The sequence below is a fragment of the Palaemon carinicauda genome, chromosome 38 (genome assembly GCF_036898095.1).
Source record: "Palaemon carinicauda isolate YSFRI2023 chromosome 38, ASM3689809v2, whole genome shotgun sequence".
In the NCBI taxonomy this organism is placed as follows: domain Eukaryota; kingdom Metazoa; phylum Arthropoda; class Malacostraca; order Decapoda; family Palaemonidae; genus Palaemon; species Palaemon carinicauda.
The window spans coordinates 59,996,346-60,023,256 of NC_090762.1; the positions used below are offsets into that span (position 1 = coordinate 59,996,346).

Genomic DNA, 26,911 nt, shown 5'->3' on the forward strand with positions numbered 1-26,911 from the left:
TTAAACGTGAATCGCCTACGCTGTCGCTTCCAGCTCGTATATCGCCTGACCAATGTCAACGGTCGACGACTCGTGTAACACCTAAGCGGTCTCACTCGTGAATCGCCTACACTGTCGTTTCGACTTGTGAATTGCCTACACTGTCGTTTCGACTTGTGAATTGCCTACACTGTCGTTTCGACTTGTGAATTGCCTACACTGTCGTTTCGACTTGTGAATTGCCTACAGTCGTTTCGACTTGTGAATTGCCTACACTGTCGTTTCGACTTGTGAATTGCCTACACTGTCGTTTCGACTTGTGAATTGCCTGACCATTGCCAACGATCGACGACTCGTGTACCACCTAAGCGGTTGATTACACTTGAATTGCCTATGCCATCACTTCAAGCTCGTGAATAGCCTGACCATCGTCAATGAGCGACTTCTTGTGTACCACCTAAGCGTTCCGTTACACTTGAATCGCCTCCGCCGTCGCATCCAGCTTGGGAATCGCGTGACCATTTGTTAATGATCGACTTGTATCACCTTAGCGGTTGATCACTCTTGAATCGCCCACGTGTTCGATTTCTCGTCAAGCTTCTGGTACGCGAGAATCGCCTGCTCTTCCACCACCTTGGAAATCGCCTGCTTGTCAGTATTCGCCTGCTCGTCGGCGTTCACCTGCTCTTCAGCAATCGCCAGCTTGTCAGCATTTGCCTGCTCGTCAGCGATTGCTTAACCGACAGTGTTCACCTCAGCGATCACACATCAGGTAGACCTTCACTATCTCGGGAATTGCTCATCCGCCACTCAACAAACCAGCGTTCAGCAGTAACTCAGAGCGTTCCCAAACCATTGCGTCGGTCCTCTTCGGCACGCGTGCACCCTCCTGTACGTGTATCACTTCAACGGGAATCATCTCTCATCAGTCAACCTTCAAGCTCAGCTTTGCATGAGTCTCCTACTCAAGGATCGTCGACACACCGACCTGCCTCGTGCAGCAATAACGATCGATCCCATGTTACCACGGTATCACTCGTCAACGCGGGGACACACTCCCTCTTATCGATCATCGAATTATCAGTCTTCGCGTCAGCAATCATCATCGCTTCTTGAGCAGAAGGTTTTTCAACGCTCTCCAACGTGTGAGCAGCTGTTACATTCTCGTGCAAAAGAGGATCACCAACTGCAGCCATCAAAAGCGGGGGTTGTGGCCACTAGGAAAGATAGGGTTATTAACAATCGTTCGCCTTCACCCCATTCCCCTCCCCGCAAATGCCCAACAGTCTGGGAATGAGGAAGCGGTCCAGTTTCAGGATTTTAGAATTCCGAAACTTTCAACGCATAGAAAGGAAACTATCTACAGCTCCTAAGCCTTCGGTGTCAGAAAAGGAGACCCCGCGGAAGGACCATTCATCCTCTTTCCCTTCAGGGGATCTTTCAGAGAGTGTTTCGATGTGTAAGCAGCCATGGTTCAGTGCCTTGGTTAGGGCTGTATCATAGGCCTTCGTCCCAATGCTTCCTTTGCCACCAACCAAAGCCCCCGGACTTCCTCGGTCAATTCCTCGGGTTCAACCTATCAGGGGCTACGGACTATGACTGCTTCTTTCCCCCCTGAAGAGAAAGAGGTGATCTCTTGATAAGCTCCCTTCAGGAATCAAACTGATTCCAGTCAGGGCTCAAAGGGTAGAGGCCTCTCCTAAAGTTCCTTTGTCGCCTCGGCCCTCCAATGCCTCATCCTCGACAACAAGACATATCAGTTCAAGATGCTGTGTTTCTGCCTTTCCACAGCACCTCAGGTCTTCACAAAAGAGTTTGCCCTGGTGTCATCTTAGGCTCACAGGTTTGGCATCTGTCGCTTTTGTTACCTGGGTGACTGGCTAATCCTAGCAGATTCAATGGCAACCCTTCTTCATCACTGAGACAAACTTCTGAGACTTTGCCAAGATCTGGAGGTCATGGTAAACCTCGAGGAGTCTTCCATTTCCTACTCAAAGACTGGTATACCAGGGCATGGAATTAGACACCAAACAACATAAAGCCATCCCGTCAGACGACAGGATAGCAAGGCTGAGGAAAGTCACAAGGCCTTTCCTCAAACAAGAATGACTCCCAGCCCAGAAGTGGCTGTCTCTTCTTGGACATCTATCATCCTTGGCCCATCTAGTTCCCAACGGTCGCCTCAGGATTCAATCTCTCCGGTGGCTTCTGAAGTCCAATTGGAATCAGGGTTTTGATTCCCCAGACACCCTGATTTCCATGGGATCAGAGGGAAAGACGGACCTCGGATGATGGCTGGCAGACGAGAATCTTTTGAAGGGTGTCAATCTTATCATCCTTCCTCCTGTTTTGATGTTCTTGGACGCAGCAAAAGAAGGGTGGGGCCCACGTGCTGCACCACACAGCCTCTGACGTTGGTCAGAGTCCGAAAAGTACATTCACATATATCTCCTAGGGATTAAGGCCGTTTTTTTGGCCCTTCAAGAGTTCTACTAGTTTCTGGCAGGTCACTCATTGGTGGTGATGAGCGATAACACCATGGTAGTGGCTTACATCAAGAAGCAAGGAGGTACTTTTTCGCAGCCCCTATCCCATCTAGCAGTAGAGATACTGAGATGGGCAGAAGTCCGCTCGATCTAACTATCAGCTCGCTTCATTCCAGGTAAGAAGGAATAAGCTCGCCGACAATCAGAGCAGAGCATCACATATAGTGGGTTCCGAATGGTCTTTGGATCATCTAGTAGCCAAAAAGGCCTGACTTGGGGAACGTGGGGTTCCCCGACTGTGGACCTGTTCACAACGTCCCTGAACTTCAGGCTCCCATTTTACTGTTCCCCAGTCCCAGATCCCAAGGCTCCTGTCAAGTTACATTCCAACAGCGTCGGGGCAACATCGATGTATACGCATTCCCACTTTTGTCTGATGAGAAGAGTACTCAACAAGACCAGAACATCGGTCAATCTTTCAAAGGCCCTCATAGCTCTACTATGGCATCTCGTGGAATGGTTCCCTGACATCCTGCTGCTCCTGATGGAGCCCCCAAAGAGAACTTCCTCCACGGCACAATCTACTCAGACAACCACATGTCATCATTTACCACAAGGCAGTAGCTTCGCTATGGCTTCACACCTTGAGACTATCCAGCATCTCCTCACTCAGAGGTTTTTCGCAAAAAGTCGTGAAGGGGATGTCTTGATAGCTGCGAAAGTTATCATTTTCACTCTGAGGCAAATTGGAACATCTGTGGCTGGTGCTATGGAAGGGATCTTAATCCACTCAATACCCCAATGGCGGAATTTCTCGTGTATTGAGGGAAGAAATGCATATTTAGATTGCAGTGGTTAAGGGCTATCGCTAAACCTTGAGTCTCGCCTTTAAACTGAGATGAATGGGCATTTCCTCATCTTTAGAACTTCCTTCCTCATATGAAGTTATGAACTCGCCTGTCCTCACTCAGAAGTGAGACCTCCCTCATGGAACTTAGTTCAAGTTCTTTGGTCCCTGGTAAGATCTCCGTACGAAACATTACGACAGGCAACAGTTTGCTTTCTAACCTGGAAGACGGTATTCCTATTTGCCTTGTCCTAAGCCAAATGTGTTAGCGAACTTCATGGTCTTTCGTTTGACGTCGGCCTTTCAAGAGGACGGGGAGAAGTAAGCTTCAGCTTTGTCACTGAGTTTGTTGCAAAGACTCAGAATCCAGGGTTTCGGATCTTAGATTTGACTCCTTCCGGATAATGAATCTCCGCTCCGTAACTAACAACCCAAATCATCTGTTACTATGCCCAATAAGATATTTGAGGCTGCTACCTCAAGAAAACAGCAGCGCCCAGAGCACCCTCACTGATTGTCAGCATAAGCAGAAACAAGAGGATGATCACGAAAAACAGTATCTCGGCATGGATTCGCAGTGTCCTTGAACTTGCTCTGAATCCCAACCCTCCTCCAGCACGTCGTTCCAGAGCCCACGATGTCAGGGCCGTAACTATGTCTGTGGCCTTCAAGAAGAATTACTCTGTGACGTTGGTATTGCAAGTTGGCGTTTGGAAATGCTAAATTAAGTTCAACGCCCACCACCTGCAAGGCCTGACACAGGAACCTCGATACGTTTTCTATCGGTCCTATGGTGGATGCACAACAGCTAGTTTAGTACCTCAAGCTCCTTATTGGACAAGTAGCAGAAGGTTGAGGGCATTAGTAACCTGGGTTTAAGTCGGAGGTAATGAAAGGGAAAGTCTTGCTCTTTTCCTTTCATTCTCCCCCTCTCTTGGAGAAATCAGCATCCTGGGTCCTCTGCACAAGCTGACCTCAAACCTCTGCAGGTAAACCATTTCTCCCTTGTGTAATCTAGCATTGCCCCAATACTGTTGCGTCTCCATGCTCGGGCGAGGTGGTATTGGGAATGTCTCAGTCTCCTTGGTTATTCCTTGCAAGACTCAGAATAACCTTTACCTTGACCGTGACATTGCTAATTTCTCATCACACAGAGCTTGTGTAGGCCGCAGACCATGCTTAGCAGGTTTAGCGAGGTGTCAGGATCTCCTTATTGTCGCACAAAACTCTGCACAATAGGTAGTACCCCGGGTAAGGCCAAAAAGCCAGATTGACAGGGACATCCACCCTCCTAATGGGCGAGTCACCTCAATAAATAGCGTTGGTTTGTATTCGTCACGTAACAAATGACAAATTCGAAAGTAATTTGTATTTTTCCAAATGATACAAACCTTAGCTATTTACTGTATACTTACTTGCCTGCCAACCCTGTCCCCCTTGAAGTCTTACCTCCAAGCAAAGTAAGCTCAATCACAGGTGTGTGAGTGGGAGGGATAGCAAGCTACCCCCCCTACCCTTGCTAAATTTTAATGGCTCGTCCTTTAAGCTTTGCCGAAAGTAATACTCCTATAAATAGATAAGGTTTGTATCGTTAGGAAAAATACAAATTACCTCCAAATTTGTCATATTTAAAATACAAAATGAAATAAAAATTCAACATAAGCAGTGTTTACTGTATAGTTAAAATGACAAAACTTTTACCTAATTGATTGTAAATACAAGTAAGCAATATATTTTTATCACTGTGGGCTCAGCATTTTAAATTACATGCCAGTGCTCGTAGAAAATCTAAAGTATCATTATTGTCTTGTTAAAATCTGTTGAGATTCTCTCTTCACATTCAATATTTTTTTTTGCTGTAGTTTAATGGTAGACTCTCCCCGAATAATGCATTCAGTCTGCTCTTCCACATTTTGTTGATCCTTTTGCAGTTGGCTAATTAGTTTGAATATTCCAACATGTGCAGAACCTAGTAATATCCCTAACCATCGATGTCATGCTTCGTCTTTATTTTGTGTCCTTGGAATAGCAAGTTCCATTCTGTCGTGTACTGACCATAAAGAAGTTGGAATAAGGGAAGGAGATCGTATTTCCTGATCTCGCAATACAATTCAAATTTTTCCCTTAACATGAAGTTTGTCTTGTGCCCTTAAGTTCTATCCATGCAGTCTTGATTTCACTAGAATGTAAAAAGGCTAGTGCTACCATCTGCTAGAATTTTGAAAGAAGTTTTCATTAGTGCCATACAAGGTTTTTTCAATATTTAACTTAGCCGGTGATTATATAAGCTGCAACTCTGTTGCTCGACAGAAAACTCTACGTTAAAAATCCGCCAGCGATCGCTATGCAGGTAGGGGGTGTACTTCAACAGCGCCATCTGTCGTGAGGGTACTCAGTACTCAATGTAAACAAAGAACTCAATTTTCTCTCTGTCGGGCTACCGGCAAGACCTACTAATTCGCTGTTGCTAACTGGATTTGTTTTCACAACTATTGGTGAAGTACACTATTCTAGTTTTGAGCTTTCGCTATGCAGGTGTTTTATCTTCATCTCAAAACTTGAACTCGTTTTGGATAGATTTAATTATGGTGACAAAGAGAGTATGGACTTTCTTTCACTTTTAAATGGCCCACCCTTCCCTTAGACGGAAGTGTGTTTAGGCTTTTAGTAATTATCTTATCACGTTATAGATTTTCCTCTATATATTTTATATCTCTCCGCCTTTATTAGGCCTCTTCGATTAACTTTCCATTTTTTATAAACATATAAAATAAATTTTAATGCTTTGTTTATATAGACCTTTCCTGAGAGTAGGCGGTCCTAACTTGGAATCCGAAGTTAATCAACATTGAGCCCTTTATATCGTCTTTAGCTTTTAAAGGATTTAAAACTTTTTAAATGTAATATTTTATGAAAGAATTTCTTTGATAGTCTTCGTACTGTTTTCAAAGATGAACTAACGTTTAGTTTTTTATGCTACGCAGTTGTTGACGTTCAGGACGTTCAACATGCGCTCTATCGTTACGATAGAGAGAGAGTGTATCACGGTTTCACTTTGCAGTAAGAGTAAATCGATTCTGACGTTTTGTTCATTCTTTCTTAGCTTAATGTTTTAAATTCTAATTTAAAGGAACTTTTTATTTGAAAAACCTTTCAGTTTTTTCCTTTAGTCAAATAACATGTTTTTTTGACGATATATAATTGGGCTCTTCTCTTAGGTGCGAAATCAAGAGAGAAAGAGAGAGAGAGAGATAGAGACGGAGGGAGAGAGAGGAGAGAAAACGTTCCGTTCAAGCGGGTAACGTTGTTCTCGTGTTACTCTCGTCCCTAGTCTCTGTACGGGGAGGAAGGATAAAACGTTTTTAGGTTTTTATTCTCGTCCCCAGGCTATGTGCGGTGAGAGATTGAAAACGTAGTTATATGAACTAGTGTTTAGTCTCTTTCCCAGCCACTGATTTTTCTTTTTATCTTAAAATATGTTTTCTGTTTTTTGCTGGTATTATGAGCTTGCATTATACGACTAATTTCGCAATTACTACCTTTTAATGAAGGGTAGAATTGCGTGTTTCAGGTAGAAATAAGTGCAAAACAGAAAATCGAAGTGATAAAGTGATATGCGCAAAGTGTTACAGTGTTGCGTCCGAGGCGCAAAGTGTTACAGTGTTGCGTCCGAGGCGCAAAGTGTTACAGTGTTGCGTCCGAGGGTTCGTCTGTTCGTGCCTGTCGTTCACCTAGTCCGGGACCTCTTGCAAGCTCCCAAGCCCAGGGGAGAAGTAATGTCAAAAGACTTATGGGTTCGAGAGGCCTTGACCAACGAACAGACGTTTTCCCTCTATGGTATCGGGTGTTTCTTACCAAGATCTCCCCTACCATAAGACGAGAGAGACGTTGTTTCTCCTCGCCATCCGTAGGCTTTTCGCATAAGAAACCTGTCACAAGGTTTCGAAGCCCTTAAGCGAAAGTCAGTCCTTTCAGGACAGGTCCAGCGTCCTGGTTACAGCCATTAGGACAGCTCTGACCCTATGCAGTCTTCAGATAACTGCTCGCCGCCTAACAAAAGCGTAACACAGACTCCGAAAGTCTTTTTTTGTAGGCAAAGTGTTGCGGTCACAGACGTTACCCTCGTCTATTACCACAACCATTTCCGTTGATCCTTAAGGGGTTGTATGGCAAAACATGCAGTATATGCTTGCCTCCCTTATGGAAGACTATTTTGCCGATTAGTCCGTTGAGTCTAGCCGTTTATCTCATCGATATCCTGGCTTTCAGCCAACCTAACGTTCCTTTGTGCTTACTGTTGACGTTGGCGTAGCTTAGTCACGTCAGTCAGGTTGCTTAGAACCACACTCGATGCGGTCTCGTGTGGTTTTTCAGCCGCATTTGGATGTTAGGCCACTGGCTGATGCTCCTGTTGACGTTCTAGACGTTCACTAACAATCGGAGTTGACTTGTTTTGACGCTGTGCGTCAACCTCCGCATTCTAGAGTTGTTTTGACTGCTCAGTCTAGGCAGTCAAAGCAGTCTCGAGTGGACGCTGTACGTCCTCACGCACCTGTTGTGGTTGACAGTTCAGTTGTTGACAGTTCACAGACTGTCAAGCAGTTACATGACGTTGCGTTCTGGTCCGCTACCTATGCACCAGTGAGAGACTCAGCTTTTATCGGACAAGGTTCCTGTAGATGAGGAAGTTGCTGTTCTCCCTCCTACTGATATTCCCTTGAGGACTCTGTCAGATGGAGAGGAGCCTTAAGCTGCTTAGCCTCCTATGGACTTTAATTAAATCATGATGATTTTTTTAAGGATCTTCGTCCGGATCTTGTAACTGCTGCTCCTCGTTCGCCTAAACGTCAGAACTTACACTAGGCCTAGCTACTTCGAAGCCGTTGTTTTTAAGCTAGTGCTCTCTCGCTCTCCTAGAGAGCGTTACGTTGGCTAGGCGACTGGTTTTTCACCAGGAGGAGTTTGGGGGATACAGCCTTTGCTTTCCCTTCTTTTAAACTGGTTTATAGAGCGAGAGTCTGATATGACACGAGAGAAGTTCTCGGCTTGGGAGTTCCTGCCTCTGCCCAGATAGACTTCTCAAACCTCATAGACTCTCCCTGGCGCCTAGCCAGGAGACGCTCCAAGTTGTTTACAGGTCAACTTCTCAGCTGTTGTCGAGCCTTTGAAGTTTTGCTGTACTATTATGTCACGCATAACAAGGCTTTCAGGGATGGTAAACGGTTCCGCCTCAGTCGCTAACCCCGTCTGTGGCCACACCTGCTCCCGTAGACCCTAAATGGGCTTTGCTGCAAGACATGCAGTCCAAGCTTGCGTCCTTGTTAGAGGACTTAAATGCGGAGAAGAACCTTCTGGCCAACAACCTTCCAACCGGTCGGTTGTGCGCCCTGTTGACGCTGAGGTAACCTACTCGCGTCTGCCAGTTGAGGTGGTTCCTCCACCGATGCGACCCAGTGTGGGTTGCCAGCCGCACGTTGACGTTAAGCGACGCTCGGAGGTGGTTGTTGACGTTCAGGACGTTCAACAACCAGCAGAGGTGACTTGTTGTGACGCAGTGCGTCAACCTCAGCAACCCGGTAGGGTGTTGACTGCACAACCCAGACGGTCTAGACAGTTTCGGGTTGACGCTGTGCTTCCTCGCGCACCCATGGTTGTTGACAGTTCACAGACTGTGCAGCAGTTCCATGATATTGCGTCCGGCTCCGTCACGCATCCACCAGTGCGACCGGATTCAGCGAGTCAGACGTTGCCCACTCCGTTGCCGTTTCCTCATCAGTTTCGGATGAGGAACCCTCTGATGAGGACGTTGCTGAACAAGACGATCAGCCCCCAGCCCTGCTATCCATCCAGAAGATGCTGAAGAAGGAACGCTGCTCAGTCAGGCTGTGGATGAGTCTGGTAGGGACGCTGTCATCCGTGGATCAATTTGTGTCACTAGGAAGACTACACCTCCGTCCTCTTCTATACCATCTAGCTTGTCACTGGAAAAAGGACAAGACGCTAGAAGCGGTCTCGATCCCGGTTTCCGAAAAGATAAAGTCTTGTCTGACTTGGTGAAAGGACTATATCAACCTAAGAGAGGGTCTTCCCCTGACTGTTCAGACTCCCAACCACGTTCTCTTCTCGGACGCATCGGACGTAGGCTGGGGTGCGACATTAGACGGTCGGGAATGCTCGGGAATATGGAACTCGAGTCAAAGGACAATGCATTTCAACTGCAAGGAGCTACTGGCAGTACGTCTGGCCTGGAAAAGCTTCAGGTCTCTCCTTCAAGGCAAAGTGGTGGAGGTGAACTCTGACAACACCACGGCTTTGGCGTACATCTCCAAGCAAGGAGGGACCTACTCTCTGACGTTGTACGAGATCGCAAGGGACCTCCTCACCTGGTCAAAAGGTCTAGACATATCACTAGTAACGAGGTTCATCCAAGGCAACTTGAATGTCATGGCAGATTGTCTCAGTCGGAAGGGACAAATAATTCCAACATAATGGACCCTCCACAAGGATGTATGCAAGAGACTTTGGGCCACCTGGGGCCAGCCAACCATAGATCTCTTCGCAACCTCGATGACCAAGAGGCTCCCAATATTTTGCTCACCAATCCCGGACCCAGCAGCAGTTCATATAGATGCCTTTCTCCTAGATTGGTCACATCTAGATCTATATGCATTCCCTCCGTTCAAGATTGTCAACAAGGTACTGCAGAAGTTCGCCTCTCACGAAGGGACAAGGTTGACGCTAGTTGCTTCCCTCTGGCCCGCGAGAGAATGGTTCACCGAGGTACTTCGATGGCTAGTAGACGTTCCCAGAACACTTCCCCTAAGGGTGGACCTTCTACGTCAGCCACACGTAAAGAAGGTACACCAAGGCCTCCACGCTCTTCGTCTGACTGCCTTCAGACTATCGAAAGACTCTCGAGAGCTAGAGGCTTTTCGAAGGAGGCAGCCAGAGCGATTGCTAGAGCAAGGAGAACATCCACCCTTAGAGTCTACCAATCGAAGTGGGAAATCTTCCGAAACTGGTGCAAGTCAGTATCCGTATCCTCGACCAGTACCTCTGTAACTCAAATAGCTGACTTCCTCTTATATCTGAGGAAAGAACGATCTCTTTCAGCTCCCACTATCAAGGGTTACAGAAGCATGTTGGCATCAGTCTTCCGTCACAGAGGCTTAGATCTTTCCAACAATAAAGATCTACATGACCTCCTTAAGTCTTTTGAGACCACGAAGGAGCGTCGTTTGGTTACACCTGGTTGGAATTTAGACGTGGTACTAAGATTCCTTATGTCAGACAGGTTCGAACCGCTACAATCAGCCTCCCTGAAAGATCTCACCTTAAAGACTCTTTTCCTGGTATGCTTAGCCACAGCTAAAAGAGTCAGTGAGATTCATGCCTTCAGCAAGAACATCGGATTCTCATCCGAAACGGCTACATGTTCTACAACTTGGTTTTCTAGCCAAAAACGAGCTGCCTTCTCGGCCTTGGCCAATATCGTTCGATATTCCAAACTTATCGTATGGTTGGAAATGAACTAGAAAGAGTCTTATGCCCTGTAAGAGCTCTTAAGTTCTATTTAAAACGAACTAAACCTTTACGAGGCCCGTCTGAAGCTTTATGGTGTTCAGTTAAGAAACCATCTTTGCCTATGTCAAAGAATGCTTTATCCTATTTTATCAGACTGTTAATACGAGAAGCTCATTCCCATCTGAATGAGGAAGACCAAGCTTTGCTGAAGGTAAGGACACACGAAGTTAGAGCTGTCGCAACTTCCGTGGCCTTTAAACAAAATAGATCTCTGCAAAGTATAATCGACGCAACCTATTGGAAAAGCAAGTCAGTGTTCGCGTCTTTTTATCTTAAGAATGTCCAGTCTCTTTACGAGAACTGCTACACTCTGGGACCATTCGTAGCAACGAGTGCAGTAGTGGGTGAGGGCTCAACCACTACAATTCCCTAATTCCATAACCTTTTTAATCTTTCTCTTGAAATGTTTTATTATTGTTTTTGGGTTGTCCGGAAGGCTAAGAAGCCTTTCGCATCCTACTTGATTTGGCGGGTGGTCAAAGTCATTTCTTGAGAAGCGCCTAGATTAGAGGTTTTGATGAGGTCCTGTTGTATGGGTTGCAACCCTTGATACTTCAGCTCCTAGGGGTCGCTCAGCATCCTAAGAGGATCGCGAGGCTCCGTAAGGAAGACGTACTTAAAAAGGCAGAGTAATTGTTCAAGTCGACTTCCTTACCAGGTACTTATTTATTTTAAGTTTGTTATTTTGATAACTGCTAAAATAAAATAAAAAATCCTTACCTCATAATAATGTAAACATTTATTGCTGGTCTCTACCCACCCCCCTGGGTGTGAATCAGCTTATATAATCACCGGCTAAGTTAAATATTGAAAAATGTTATTTTTATAATAAAATAAATTTTTGAATATACTTACCCGGTGATTATATATTAAAGGACCCTCCCTTCCTCCCCAATAGAGACGCAGTGGACCGAGGAGAAAATTGAGTTCTTTGTTTACATTGAGTACTGAGTACCTGCACGACAGATGGCGCTGTTGAAGTACACCCCCTACCTGCATAGCGATCGCTGGCGGATTTTTAACGTAGAGTTTTCTGTCGAGCAACAGAGTTGCAGCTTATATAATCACCGGGTAAGTATATTCAAAAATTTATTTTATTATAGAAATAACATTTTAAACCATATTAAATTATTTTTCTATTGATGCTTTGTCTCAAATGGAAAAAGTAATCCTTGTTAGCTGTTCCATGCATTTTGGAATTTAGTTGCATTTATAACAGAGTCATGGATTATCATTTGAGGAGAAAGGTACATTTCTTTTTCTGCAGCATAATTTTGTAGTAGATCACGGAATAACTGAATGTAGCATTCCGCTCTTTTTCTTGGCATAAGGACATGTACCAATGGCAACACTCGGCTCCTCTCATGTGGTCCAACAGGCGCATGAATTTTATACATTTACGGGAAAACTGTTGGAACGGTTTAAATTACCCATCCATTATCCAAAATGGACCATTTTCAAGTTTCTTCACATTAAAACAAATAATAAATATCAGCATCTTGTCATCTCCAACACTTGATTCTTTTATTAAAAATGGCTCACTTGAAAGTGTTTGTTGGTAGTCAGTTGGGATCAATATATCCTCCATATTAGTCTTTTATTGGTCCCTCATTACACAATCTGCTTACTAATTTCTTGAGAGATTTTTGCTTCACAGTATACGGTACAATTGAGGAATCAACTGAACTGTATACGTCTGGAATTATTTGGCAAGGTTTGTCATTGTTTTCAATTGCTCTTTGTTTTATTATATTATGGCATTTGACTACACCAATTTGACTGGTTTCAGCTGATCCACAAGTACGATTTCTCTCTCCTGTTACAATATGACTAATTTTCACATTGAGTTAATACAGTTCCCTTAAAAAATCTGTTTTCACATCTCCAGTGAAATGTTTCTTTACCACTTGTTTGTTCCGTAACTGGAATACAAACCAACACTATTTATAGGAGTATTAGTTTCGGCGAAACAAAGAACAAACCATTAAAATTTAGCGAGGGTTAACTACCCATCTCACTAGTTAGAGGGGGGTAGGGGGGATAGCTTGCTACCCCTCCCACTCAAGCCTGTGATTGAGCTCACTTTGCTTTTGGCTCATATGGAGAGTGGTTCTCACCGCTATTTCCTCCTCACCTTTTTTGATTTTTTGGACTGCCATTAATCTTTGACATTTTAATTTTCTAACTTATATATAGGAAAACATACTTGATGTTTTTATATGTATGTTGTAGGTTTTCTTTTCAGTGTTGTGCTGTGTGTGAAACAGCGTAATACGGAAGGTTCTCAAGGCTGGAGAACTTTCCCTTCCGACCTTTCTTCCTTGATTATCAGTCTTCTTGGTGGTGGATGGCCTTCCATGCAACCCGGCCACCGCCCCATGGTAATCGTCATTGTTGTGATACTCCTCCGTTATGTTGTTATCGCCGCCTTTCCCTCTACGTGTTCTTGTAAGAATCTGCTGGAGGAAGGGAGTGAAGCTGCTCACGTATCGGCGGCCGACAGTATACTTCTCGCTGGGTAACACCTATCGCGTTCGCTGGTTAGGTTGGGCTCCCGAAAGGTTTTCTTCATTAATTAAGTTCCTTTGCGCCTGCGGCAGCTCCTGATCATCACGCTAACCTCGAGGAACTAGCTCCGGCTACAAGCCTTGTTGATGGGAAGCAAAGAGCGCTGCCTGGAGGTCCGCCTCCTGGGGTAGGATTTCTTTCCCTTCCGAGGGAAAATTTTCCTCTCCAGATGTTTGGCTTTGTGGGAAAACTTCCCTTCATCATCTCTTGTCTCTCCTGCGAGGGCTCCCCTTTCTAGTAAAGGGGCTCTCATAGAGATTCCTCTTCGGAGACCTGCTGATGGTCAGCTTACTGATCCATCGCTTCAACGTGAGAATTGCCCACCATCCTGTCAGCTTGTTCGTAGATCAACTAGCCATCGCTTACAGCTGACGACTCGTTCAACCTCTCATAAATCGCCTGCTATGCGAGAATCACTTGCAGATCGATAATTGCCTCCTCGTTCAACCTCTCGTATTTCGCCTGCTACCCGAGAATCACTTGCAGTTCGAATGCCGCCTTCTCTTCTATTTCCCTTTCAGGAATTGCCTGCTACATGTGAACCGCTTGCAGCTCGACAATCGCCTGTTGTTCCAGCTGTTCGGAATCTCTTGCTTGTCAGCGTCAGGAACTTCGATCTACCCGACACCATTCTCACACGTCTCGTAACATCACCATCAGAGCGTAAAACTCCCAACGGTGCGTGAATTGTCGGCCCACCTCCCAGTTCAGTGATTTGTAGCTTGTCGACGCTTAAACTATCATTGCTCAACAGGCCAGCGTTCGGCTGTATTCAGTGTTTCAGTCTAACGCTGTAGTGGTTTGCGGACTGTGGCCAGAGGTAGCACCCGAACTGCCTAGTGTCCCAATGCCGACCACACCCCAACATTCACTACACAAAAAATATACAACAGTGGAATACCCAAAAATCTAGGTAACAGGTCAAGATAACGGAGCACTGGGCACCACCCCTTGATTTATACTGGGCAAGGGGACCCAGCTAGAACCTGACTCCCCTCTTTGCTTCTCTTGCTTGTGGATTATAAGTAAAAATAACAGAACATTAGGTGAAAGGAAAACAATAAATTGTTTTTAAATCTGACAACTGGATACAGTGTGGAAAAAATATTATGATAAATAAATTATTAGAAAGATTTAAAAACTAAGAAAAAAAAACAGTGCCTGAGAATGGGACACCATGGTGAAAGGAACTGGAATGAAATGCTGTCTTCATAAAAACAAGCAAAAAAATATTTATTTGTAAAGGAAAAAAAACTGTTAGGAATTTCAGTAAGCAATTAAAGGAAAAAAATAGTACCCCTTTACACTCCAGCCTCACAAAAACAAGATAAACAAATTTTGAATAAGAAAATATAAAACTGTGAAAGTACTGTACTACAATAATTTTCCCTAAATCAATACTGTCCTTATCAATATCCAGTCTACCATTAGGCTGCAAAGTTACATACTTGGGTGAATCCTGCAGATTTATTCCTGACTATGACAGGAACAAACTTGAAGCTTAAAGGAGATGCCCGCAACACTGGTTCATAATCTGCATGAACAATCCATTGGGTTTAGGCATTGACAGCACTTATAAAGTTTGGCCATCACTGAAAAAAAACTGTTCTATGCCACTTTATGTTCATTTGGTTCTGGGGCAAGTATTTGAAAAAAAAAAAAAAAAAAAAACTCCATAAACTGCCTGTGTCAATATATTACCACCTAGTTCAGTGATAAGACTAATCTAGTTTCATTGGCACCTAATTTTGAATCAAGTTACCATGTAGCAGGGCAGAAATATTTACAATACAAGACTTGGGGAACTATCCTCTTGGCAACTTCATCTTTCCTATATATGTACAGTACTCTGAATAGTCTAGAATCCCTTCCCTACTGAGTGTAGGGGGCTGCTGTCAATACGTGTAAAAAAAATAATGGATTAAGGCATTTTAGTTGGGGTACACAGAGGGGTATTTAAATACAGTATATCAAGAAAAGAAATAAAATATTTATTCCATACCCACAAACCATTTAACTTTCTTAGACACAAACCATCCATTATTTCACTTTGCCCCCCCCCCCCCCCCCCTTTAGCCCTCAAGCCCATCCAAAAAATGCCTCGTAACTGACAGCAACCCCCCCACACAAACTGTACATTCAAGTGAAAACATTTTACCTTGCAAAAATAAATTCAGTAAAGAGGTAGGATGATCAACTAAAGATTTTTTAATTCATCATCCGTCCCTTTAAATACATATCAATTTATATGAATTTACATTAGGTACAATACATTTTTTCACAGTTTCATGACTTAACAAAAAGCAATAGGAATAGACGATAAACTACCAGACAAATGAGGTTATTGTGCTTAAAAACAAAAGATTAGATTATACGCTATTCCTCCCAACAATGCTTCAATGATATAGAATATAATAAATTTCATTATTTACAGGATACATTTTAATATTACAGGTATACAGTCGTGATCTATCAAGAAAAAAATTACATTCATTGTAGTCCAAAATCAAGAGAGGGTAAAGAAATACTGAACTTATTGATTTTGGACTACAGGTATTAGAGGATAATCTATTATAACTGTCACGGTCAAGGTCTTTTTACAGTGCAACAATTAAGGCAACAATTACAAAAATCGTGACTAAATAAAAATTTCCTCACACAACGTGTCCCCTTCTACAGCCTTTCAAATACTCCAATGTGGGAATTAAAGCATGACTAATAAAAAAAAAGGGTAATTATTATCAAAACTTCCTTTAAAAACTGTACAAAGATTAATTCAGTGGGAGATTTATAGTTCCTCTTCTGCGTCTCAAAATTCTGTCTTGGGACATGCGCCGGAATTCAGCAATCTGCTGGCGAGCCATATTATTTTCTCGTAGCACCGGAGACAGTCTAAGCCGGCGACTCTCCAGGTACAAGCTGGGTGTCTTTAATTGATCAATAACCTCGCATAACAGCTGGTATCTGCGGGTGATCAACATTCTTTGAGGTCAACCAGAGACAGAATCGGTGATTCAGAAGAGGACAATAAAAATCCCGAAAAATCAGGTGATGACTCAGGGCAAAGTTGTGTTTCAGGCGACCCAAACAGTGTTGTAGCTTTCAAGTTAGATACACCTGACTGGGCCACTTCAGCCTCGAGCTGTGACCAGTGTTTAATTTACCATCAGAATGTCGTAAAGGGTTTGAATTCTGAGGTGACTCAAGAATGGAGGATGGTTCCCTCTCTATAGTATTCATCTGGTCAGTGAGACGAGGTCTCCACTCCAGGACTTGAGGCTGAACTAAAGGTAGGTCAAGAACAGGACCTTTTGACCTAATACAAGGGGGACTAAATCCACTAGAGGTGGGATCTTCAGGCGATAGTCGGTCGTCACAAACGGATGGCAAAAAGCCAAGAAAGTCATAATCAGGATGAATAGACTGCCGATTCAGAAACAGGGCTTTCTAAAATAGCAGGTCTTGACCAATCTGGACTGGAACTCTTGGAACCGAGAGAAAGTTCCCAGAATTCCCAACTCCCTGGAAGATGAACGACACCTTCCTCTTGGAAAGAAGAAGCTAAGAACTGGGGCGTTGGAAATTCAGGCACTTGACTGTGAACCACAAACTCGGGAGACGAAATTGGGGTTTCTCCCACAGTTGGAGGACCAAATGATCTTGAAACGATTCAGGCTTTAATACATGAGTCTCATCACAATTTTCTGGAGGATATAACCAAGCATCCAGTGCTTTTTCCTCTTATAAGTCCTAGCTGGCTTAAGAATGGGCTTAGGCTGAGTAATAGTTCTAGTAGGATGGTTACTTTTCCTCTGTCGTCGGGACTTGTTACAATCGCAGGACAAGAGGTAGGATGCAACTACTGCAGCATAGAAGTCGCCATCACTACTAGAACCAGAACTTTGAGACTTCAGAGTAAGTAGCACTGTCATCCACGAGTCCAGGACTATTCCAAGTCTGTTAAAGGATCAGGTCCCTTCGGATACCAGAGAAAATGCCTCCTAAGATAAACTGGAGGTTCAAACCAGGCCTTTAACTGGATATGGTGAGCTCTTACCAATTCACCATCAGGCAGTCTCTGCAGCTCATAGGTGACCTTATTCTCGTGTACCTTAGTAACATGGAATACCCAATCAAACAGCTGGGAGCAGCCATGGGTCTACCAGGCGAAGTGGAGAGTCTTCTGTGGTTGGTGTCGTGGAAGGGGTATCTCCCCCCTCGATGCCACTATTCCAGCAATAGCGGAGTTTCTTGTGTATTTGCGGGAAGAAATGCGCCTTTCAGTCTCGGTAGTGAAAGGCTATCGCTCAGCCTTAAGCCTAGCCTTCAGGCTGAAAGGAATGGACATTTCCTCCTCGCTGGAACTTTCTCTACTCATATGAAGCTACGAGCTTACCTGCCCTCAGTCGGAAGTGAGACCTCCTCCATGGAACGTGGTTCGAGTCCACAGGTCTCTTAAGAGACCTCCGTTCGAACCATTACGCCAGGCTTCTGATCGTCACCTGACTTGGAAGACGGTGTTCCTACTCGCTTTGGCCTCGGCCAAGAGAGTCAGCGAACTTCATGGTCTCTCGTACGACATCGCCCATTCAAGGGGATGGGGGGAGGTAACGTTCAGGTTCGTCCCTGAGTTCGTGGCCAAGACTCAAAATCCTGGGATTCCGGACCCACGGTTCGATTCCTTCCGGATTTCGAGTCTCCGTTCTGTAACAGATAACCCAGACCATCTCCTACTGTGCCCAGTAAGGAGTCTGAGGCTCTATCTTAAGAGAACAGCTGCAGCCCGTCCTCAAGTGCGAGCATTATTTGTGAGCACAGGAAGTACGAAGAGGAGGGTCACTAAGAACACCATCTCAGCATGGATTCGCAGGGTCATCCACCATTCCCTGAATCCAGACCCCCCTCCGTCACGTCGCCCTAGAGCACACGATGTCAGAGGCATTGCTACGTCCCTGGCATTCAAGAGAAACTACTCAGTGACGCAGGTTCTACAAGCTGGGGTCTGGAAGCGTCAAACGACCTTCACAGCCCACTACCTGCAGGACGTGACCCACAGGAGGCTCGATACGTTCTCTATCGGCCCTGTGGTGGCTGCACAACAGCTGGTCTAAACCTCAGGCTCCTTAATGGATAAGTAGCAGAAGGTTGAGGGCATTGTTACCCGATTTTAGTCTGCATGAATGAAAAAGTATGCCTGGCCCTTACTCTTTTCTTCATCATCCCCTCTCTTGGGGAAAGCAGCATCCTGGGTTCTCTGCACAGCTGACCTCAAACCACTGCAGGTAAACCATGCTTCCTTGTGTTCCTAGTATTAAGATAATACTGTCTCGTCCCCCATACCCTTACGAGGTGGTATTGGGAACGTCCTATTCTAGAATTCCATCTAAAGGATTTCAGGTCAACTTCCTAGGACAAGCCACACTTCATTCCTTCACACACAAGCTTACGTAGGCCGCACGTTCCTTGCAGAGCAAGGGATTTGCGAGGTGCAGGGACTCTTTATCTCGAGTGCTACACGCTCGGATTCTGAGTCCCCGGGCAAAGCCAAAGCCAGTAATGCTGGGACTTACCACCCTACCTAAAGGTTGAGTCACCCTATTTAAATAGCGTGGTTTGTATTTCGGTTACGGAACAAATGACATTCGTAGATAATTTGTATTTTTCCTAACCATACAAACCTTAGCTATTTAATCATACTTGCCCGCCAGCCTTGTCCCCCGTGAAGTCCTACCTCTAAGCGAAGTGAATCCGTTCACCGGTGTGTGAGGGAGGAGGGGTAGCTAGCTACCCCTCCCCTACCCCCCCCCCCCCCGCTAACTAGCGAGGGGGTAGTTAGCCCTCGTTAAAAATCTAATGGCTCATCATTCAGCTACGCCGAAAGTAATACCCTATTTAAATAGCTAAGGTTTGTATGGTTAGGGAAAATACAAATTTTCTACGAATTTGTCATATTACTTCCAAATTTGTCATATTTGTTGGAAGTGTTAGGCTCTCAGTCTTTTCTTGCTGTGGTTGTTAGTTATGTTGTAGGACAATTTTTGTTACATGTTGGATATATGTTGTTACTCTCTTAGTATGGCTATAGACTGTAACATTTTGTTACAACTTACCAGTGTGTTTTTCCCACACTGGTACTGGGTAGATTGCCAGCAGCTATGACCTAGGGTTGATTCTCACTATCGGCCTAGTCACCCTCCGCTCACGGTCCGGTCAAATATTGTTACACGATTTTAAATGGCAGCATTCACACTGTCACTCCGGTCTGCTCTCACTCCAGTCTTGCTTCGGTCATGATAGAAGAAATCAATATAAACAATAACAGGTAAATTTTCACTGCGTAAATACATGTCCTAGTATCACTGAACAATATTCCTATACAATTATGCTTTTTCCTTATACAGTGAACCCTCGCTACTTCGCGGTTCGACCATCGCGGATTCACCACTTCGCGGATTTTTTCCATAACCCATATATATACATTAATATATATATATATATATATATATATGTATGCATGTATTTATGTATATATGTAGGTATGTATATGTGTATACATATAAATATATATATATATATATATATATATATATATATATATATATATATATATATACACACACACACACATATATATATATATATACACACACACACACATATATATATATATATATATATATATATATATATTTATATATATATATATATATATATATATATATATATCTAAAGTAGGAAGATGTGATGTAGTTCTAAGGGAAAAGTATGGGAAATATGTCTGGGTAATAAGCAAAGCTCTACCTCCAGTTTGTTTCTACATTATGATCAGAGATAAATGTAAACAAAACATTGGTTGCCTTTTTCTGGGTCGAACCTGTGGCGCCGGGCGAAAAGTCCATGTGTCTAGGGCCTCTGTATCGGCCCATCCCTTTGGCGAAGGAATTAACTAAATGGAAGACAACCTGTGAATAGTGGATTTCACGCGCCTTTGCTTTATACACGACACCCAAAAGGTGCTCGCGCGAGGGTTGTAACCTCAGCATTCCATGCTTTTATCTTTCTCTGGTATAATTGGAAGGTTTTTATCAGAAAAGGTATACAAGAAGGACTTTTCGCCGGGCGCCACAGGTCTCTCCCCAGAAATAGATTTTTCCTTCGTCAAAATCCCTTTTTTATCGTGCTTTTTAGCATGTTTAGGAAATGCATGATATAAAATCACCTTTAATATTTGTGCCTGTTTTAGTTTAGGGTACTGTAGTACATGCATTAAGTGTTCTGTACATTAAAGGGTAGTTTGTTAACAGTACTACGTACAAGGGAAGGTTTTAAAAGTCTGAATATACATGTTGAATAAATAGGTAAATATGGTGTCACTACTTCGCGGATTTTCACCTATCGCGGCCGCGACTGGAACCTATCTACCGCGATAAACGAGGGTTCACTGTACTGTATTTATGATTTTGCTAAGACACTGATCGGACCGAGAGTGTGGACATCCTAGTACCTAGAGAGTACCGAGACTGGAGTGTGACCAGACCGATAGTGTGAATCAACTCTTAGTGTATAAGTCATAAGAAGGATGTCTACACCTTTGTCTTTCATTGGTTATAGGGTGTTAGAAAATGTTGTCCGGTGGTCATGGGTTGGTACCTGTGATATCCTGTAATTTGTTCATTGAATGATTGCAACTTATATTGCAGGGGTTGGAGTTTGTTTTCATCAAAACATATGTGTCATATATAAACTTTAAAAAGACTTAGCTAAAGGGAAAACTGATTATATGGAAAAGATAAAACAACTTATTCAAAACAATATCAATATGAAGATTATATGTCTTTTGTGAGGAAGCCTATTTGGTAACGTCCCTGACTAGTGATTTCCAGATTGAGGTTCGAGTCCTGCTGAAACTCGTTACTTCCTTTATTAGCTACCAGCTGGTTTGTGGCTATAGGTGTACCTGCTGATCCATCAGCAGCCATTGCCTGGCCTTCCCTTGTCCTAGCCGGGATGGAAAGGGAGCTTGGGTGCTGATCATATGTATATATGGTCAGTCTCTGGACTGTCCCTTGCCTCTGCCATTCATGAGGAGCCTTTAAACTTTTAAACTGTTAGTACTGTACAGTATTAGCTTTTATGGAATATTTTGTCTGAAGTTTTATGATGAAAGTTAAACAATTGAGGCCGTTTATAGTTTGTTATAATAGTCTATAATTTCAGGCTGCTTTCCTTTGATACCATGGTCTGGAAGCTAGAGATTTGCCTTTGACCCAAAACCCACTGATATATTGAACTAGATGTTCTCACTTCGTTTGTTTTGAACGACAGTGCATACTAGGATGTAGAGACTACTTCTCTGACTGGAACTTGAGATGTGAAATAATACAGTATGATTTTGTAAGTTTTATGGTTATTTTTTAAATTTAGAGTACTGTACTATACTGATGTTGTTTCAGTACTAGTTTTATTTCCAAATTTTCATTACTAGGAAAACTTTATTTTTTCTTTTTAGAATTATTAAAGTAAATTGTAACACTCCAAAAATACTTGTATTTCCAAAGTAAATGTAATTTTTAAAACTTTGATGTGTGGCAAAAGATATGTTTTAGTATAGTAAGATTCTTGTTGGAAATTACCTTCGTAAAGTTAGATTTTAAGGTTTCTATACTTCAAGCAGGAATGGTCATTCTTAAATTGAAACATTTTTTTTCCAGACACTATTGTGCATGAAGGCTTTTTTTGGCCTACTTATGGTTAGCCTCTATTGACAACATCTTCTAGAAAAGAAATTGACTGCGGGACAAAAACCGCTTCCAGAAAATCTGGCATACCTGGCAAAACCAATTTCCAGAAAAGAAATGTACTAAGGGGCAAGAACCGCTTCCAAAGTAAAAACAGTTTCTGCAAAAGGAATTGACTACTGGGCAAAAACTGGCATACATGGCAAAACCAGTGTCCAAAAGACAAATGTACTATGGAGCAAAAACTGCTTCCAGAAAAAAATATATTGTACAAGCAAATACAGTTCCAGAAAAGAAATGGACTACGGGGCAAAAACCGTTTCCAGAAAAAATGGAATATTTTACGGGCAAAAACAGTTTCCAGAAAAGAAATGGATAATTTACGGGCAAAAACAGTTTCCAGAAAAGAAATGGATAATTTACGGGCAAAAACAGTTTCCAGAAAAGAAATGGACTACAGGGCTAAAACTGCTAGCAGAAAAGAAGAGGAATACAGAGCAAAAACAGTTTCCGGAAAAGAACTGGACCACGGGGCCAAAACTGCTTCCAGAAAAGAAGTGGAATACAGAGCAAAAACAGTTTCCGGAAAAGAAATGGACTACGGGGCAAAAACTGCTTACAGAAAAGAAGTGGAATACAGAGCAAAAGCAGTTTCCGGAAAAGAAATGGACCACGGGGCCAAAAACCGATTCCAGAAAAAGTGGCGTACATGGCAAAACCAGTTTCCATAAAAGAAATGAACTACGGGGCAAAAAGCACTTCCAGAGAAAATGGAATACTTAACGGGCAAAAACAGTTTTTAGAAAAGAAATGGACTACGGAAGAAAAAGGGTCTAGTAAAGAAATGGACTACGGAGCGAAAACCCCTTCCAGAAAAAAATGGAATACTTGGGAAAACAGTTTCCAGAAAAGAAATGGAACGCTATCGGCAAAAACTTTCCAGAAAAGAAATGGACTACAGGGCATAAGTGGAATGTTCCAAACTGAAGTAGCAATATAGATTACTTCTTGTTCACTCACAGGTGAGATCATCAGACTTGAAGCCCTTTATAAAGGTGTTAATGGAAGAAATGGAATTAGCAGAATGGGATTACCTTAACAGAAATTTTTTCCTTATTTTTTAAATTTTGAAAGGTGTTAGAAGTTGCTTAGTAATTAATATATTAGGATATAATTCTTAGGTTAATTCCTCTTGACTTTGTCATAAAATCTTGGTCAACATTGTTGGAGACAAAAATTTATTTTTGAAGTACAGTAATCTTAAATAAAATGCATTTATTTTTTACTACGTAGCACAATAACTTTAAAGTTAGAGATACTGTAGTTAGGGACTTATAATTGTAATCCTTTTCTATGCCATCAACTTTGGAAAGTTTAATTTGGCTCCTTTTTAAAGCTTAAGAACTCAATACAGTATAAGGATATTAACATCTTAAATCTACATCATATATGCCTTAATTTTTTATGTCTTCATTCTTTATAACATTTGTATAACTTGTATTGGGTTTAAGTATACAAAAATTCAAATTTATTCAAACTTAACAGCTAGGTAATCTAACATCAGTAAAGTTGATCTACAATATGTTTGATTTATGACTACAGTAGTTAAATTGGAAGTCTTGATGTATAAGTAGATGATCTTTTTATAAGTACTCAATTGGATTTGAATAACTACATATAATTACATTACAGGAGGAGCTGCCTTAGCAAGTACATCAGTGAATGTAATTTCAGAAGAAGATCATACAGGGATTCAAGATATCAAGGATATGCAAGAGAAAAGATTAACACACACAAACCAGGAAACAAAGGATATGACATGATATTGTTAAGGTTATTAAAATATCTTGAAGTATAATACATACTAGTATATAGTAGAAAATAAACAGTGCAACAGTTTAAACATGTTAAATTATTGTGGAAAATTTAATTGTTCCATAGCCGAAATACAAACCACGCTATTTACGTAGGGTATTACTTTCGGCGTAGCTGAAATGAAGAGCCATTAGAATTTTAACGAGGGTTAACTACCCCCCCGCTAGTTAGCAGGGGGTAGGGAAGGGGTAGCTTGCTACCCCCCCCCCACACTGGTGAGTTGGCTCACTTCACTTTTGGCTCGGACGAAGTACAGACGTTTCTGTTTTCGGCCTCGTTAATGACAGCCTTAATTTGTTTTTTTGCTTTTTCTAGTTCTGTGTGTTAGGAAGTTGGCCTCGACTGTTATCATCGCTATGCGCAAGTGCCCTGGGCTCGCTTGCCGCCCTTGTGGGACCTTCATGTCAGCGGAGGACACCGATCCTCACACCCTTTGCCTGCAATGCCGAGGTCAACGGTGTGAGAGGGAGAATACTTGCAGTGAGTGTAGGGAGTGGTCTGCCTCCCAGTGGGAGAAGTTCGGCCGTCGGCGTAAGAAGAAGTCCAAGAGAGACAGTTCTCCTTCAGGGGCAACCTTGAAGAAGGAAGGCTCTAAGGACTCCTCTTCCGCCGCCCGAACCTCCTCCGAAGCTCCCACTCGATCGGTCTCTTGTGAGAGACTGCCGAGTGGTAGCGCAGGCCCTGGTGGTGTTTCCTGATCTCGGGGTGCAGGAGAGGGTGTTGCCTACCTTAGCGTGGCAGCTCCCTCTTCTCCTCCGGGGGAGGATATTTTGGATTTTAATGAGTATGACCAAACTGTGTCTAATGATGATTTGTTCCAGCTTTGGGCTTCCTTGGGGCTTAAGGGCTCGCCCTTCAAGGAAGCCCTGTTTGACCTGATCCAGTTGGGGGCTGCGGTCAAACAGTCGTCGGTAATATCAGAGGTATTCCCCTCGGATATTGTCGACACTGTCTTGGCAGAGCCTTCCGACAGGTCTGGTCAAACCCTTGTTGCTACGCCTGTTGCGGACGTTGCTGAAGGCTCTCCTCCCCCCTCCGAACATCCTTCGAGGGGAGAGAGGAGTCCCACGGTCTCTCTTGCGGGCGGGTCTCCCCCTCGGGGGAGCGCGCTGACAGAGACTCCTCTTCGGAGGACTGATGATATGGACGCCCTTCCTCGAGGTCGTATTCGCCGTAAGGCCCGTCGGCCTCTTCGCAGCAGAGGACCTCCTTCTCCCTATAAGGGAGTTAGGAGGCGCCTCTTTGGTTCGTCCTCTCCTGCTCCTTCCCCTGATGAGGAGCCCCCCCGTCAGAAGCAGACCGTCACAGTAGCACCCCTTGACCTCTCCGCAGATCGTTCACGTTCTCCTACGCCTGCCAGACCTTCCGACCTGCCTTCTCCGTTCCTGGCTGCAGATGCACTTTGGGCGCCTTCTCACCCTGTTATCCAACAGGCACCGATCCCTTCGGGGAAAAGGGACTCTACTCACGGTGTGGGTAAGTCCCTTGCTCGTCAGGGTTCCCCTGCGTGTTCGCGTGCAGTAGCGCACAAGCGCTCTCCAGAGTTACAGTCTTCGGACTTAACTTGCCAGCACTCTCCTGCGCGGCAGCGATCACCTGCTCGCCAGCGCTCTCCTTCTCGCAGGTCTCCTGTGAAACAGCGCCCTCATGTTCCTGATGTGCGTAAAGCGCACCTACGTTCTCCTGATCGCCCTCGTTCTCCTGTGCGCAGCCGCGCTACAACTCAGCCTGTTCCCCATGTGCGCCCAGCGCGCCAACGATCACCACTGCGTCCACGATCGCCAGATCTGTACTTAGGCAAGGGTTCCATCCCGTCGCCTTGCCCTCGCGCCCCTGCGCGACCTTCTGCTCCTGCGCAACAGCGCATGCGCTCATCTAGAGCTCCTGTTCGCGAGCGTTCGCCTGCGCGTTCGTCTCCCTCCATCACTTCAGATGTGCGCAGTAACCTTGCTTGGCCAACGATCTCCTGCGCGCCCACGCGATCCCTCGCCTGTGTGCAAACGCTCTTCTGACCGCCAACACCCTCTTAAGTCTGATCGCTCCAGGTCTCCGACTCGCCCACTCGACAAATCACCTGTGCGCAGTCGTTCGCCTGTCCGTGGTTTGCGCCGTCGTTCTCCGGAGTACACGCGACATCGCTAGCCAACGCGCCAGCATTCGCCAACGCGCCAGCGCTCTCCGCCTGGCAAACGCTTGCCAAGTCGCTCGCGACTTTTCTCGCCCGAACATCGTCGTTCTCCTACGCGCTGCCAGCGGTCGCCTAGTTTTCAGCGTACCCCTTCACCTACGCATTCACGTGCGTGCCAACGCGTCCCTTCGCCTGCGCGCCCGCTAGCCATCTCGCCCACGCGCATTCTTCTACACGCGGCAATGCGCCCGCGCTTCGGAAATCGCCTGCGCGCGATCCCTTGAATGCCTTTTCGCGCGAGCATCGCCGCGATCCCCATTCTCGCAGGGATCATCAACGCGGCCAACTGATAGGGACGCGGACTTCCAGATCAGCCTCTGGATCGCCACCGCGCAAGCGTAGGATTACCTACCAGGATCAGGACCAGGAAGAATCTACGAAGAGGTCCATGCAACATTCTTTTTCTTCTTTCCAGGCAGGCCCCGTGGCGTCCACTCCGAAGGGTCAGGAGATCCCCTTCCCTCCAGCAGGGATAACTGACATGGCGTCAGTTACCCGTCAGCCTTGGTTCCGTCACATAATGAACGCAGTGGTTCAGGCTTTGAAGCTGGCCCTCGTTGATTTGTGACTTAAACCAACGGCAGACTCATCCCCGCTGAAGAGAATGATAGGAGTGGACTTCGTGGTGACTTCTCCTCGGGAGAAG

General features: G+C 44.3%; 1 protein-coding gene across 3 annotated transcripts in view; it reads left to right on the top strand.

Moving 5' to 3' along the window:
• Positions 1-24,155, top strand: part of LOC137630209 (uncharacterized) — a 50,796-nt gene extending 26,641 nt beyond the window's left edge. For 2 of the 3 annotated variants that reach the window (XM_068361660.1, XM_068361659.1), the window contains exons 3-5: positions 21,682-21,858; positions 22,176-23,224; positions 23,895-24,155. In XM_068361660.1, the coding sequence (XP_068217761.1) occupies positions 22,436-22,933 (498 nt within the window). In that variant the 5' untranslated portion in view covers positions 21,682-21,858; positions 22,176-22,435 and the 3' untranslated portion in view covers positions 22,934-23,224; positions 23,895-24,155. Of the gene's footprint in view, positions 1-21,427; positions 21,572-21,681; positions 21,859-22,175; positions 23,225-23,894 lie in introns of those variants that run through there. The other variant, XM_068361661.1, reaches the window with a different exon arrangement.
• Positions 24,156-26,911: the final 2,756 nt, after the last annotated feature.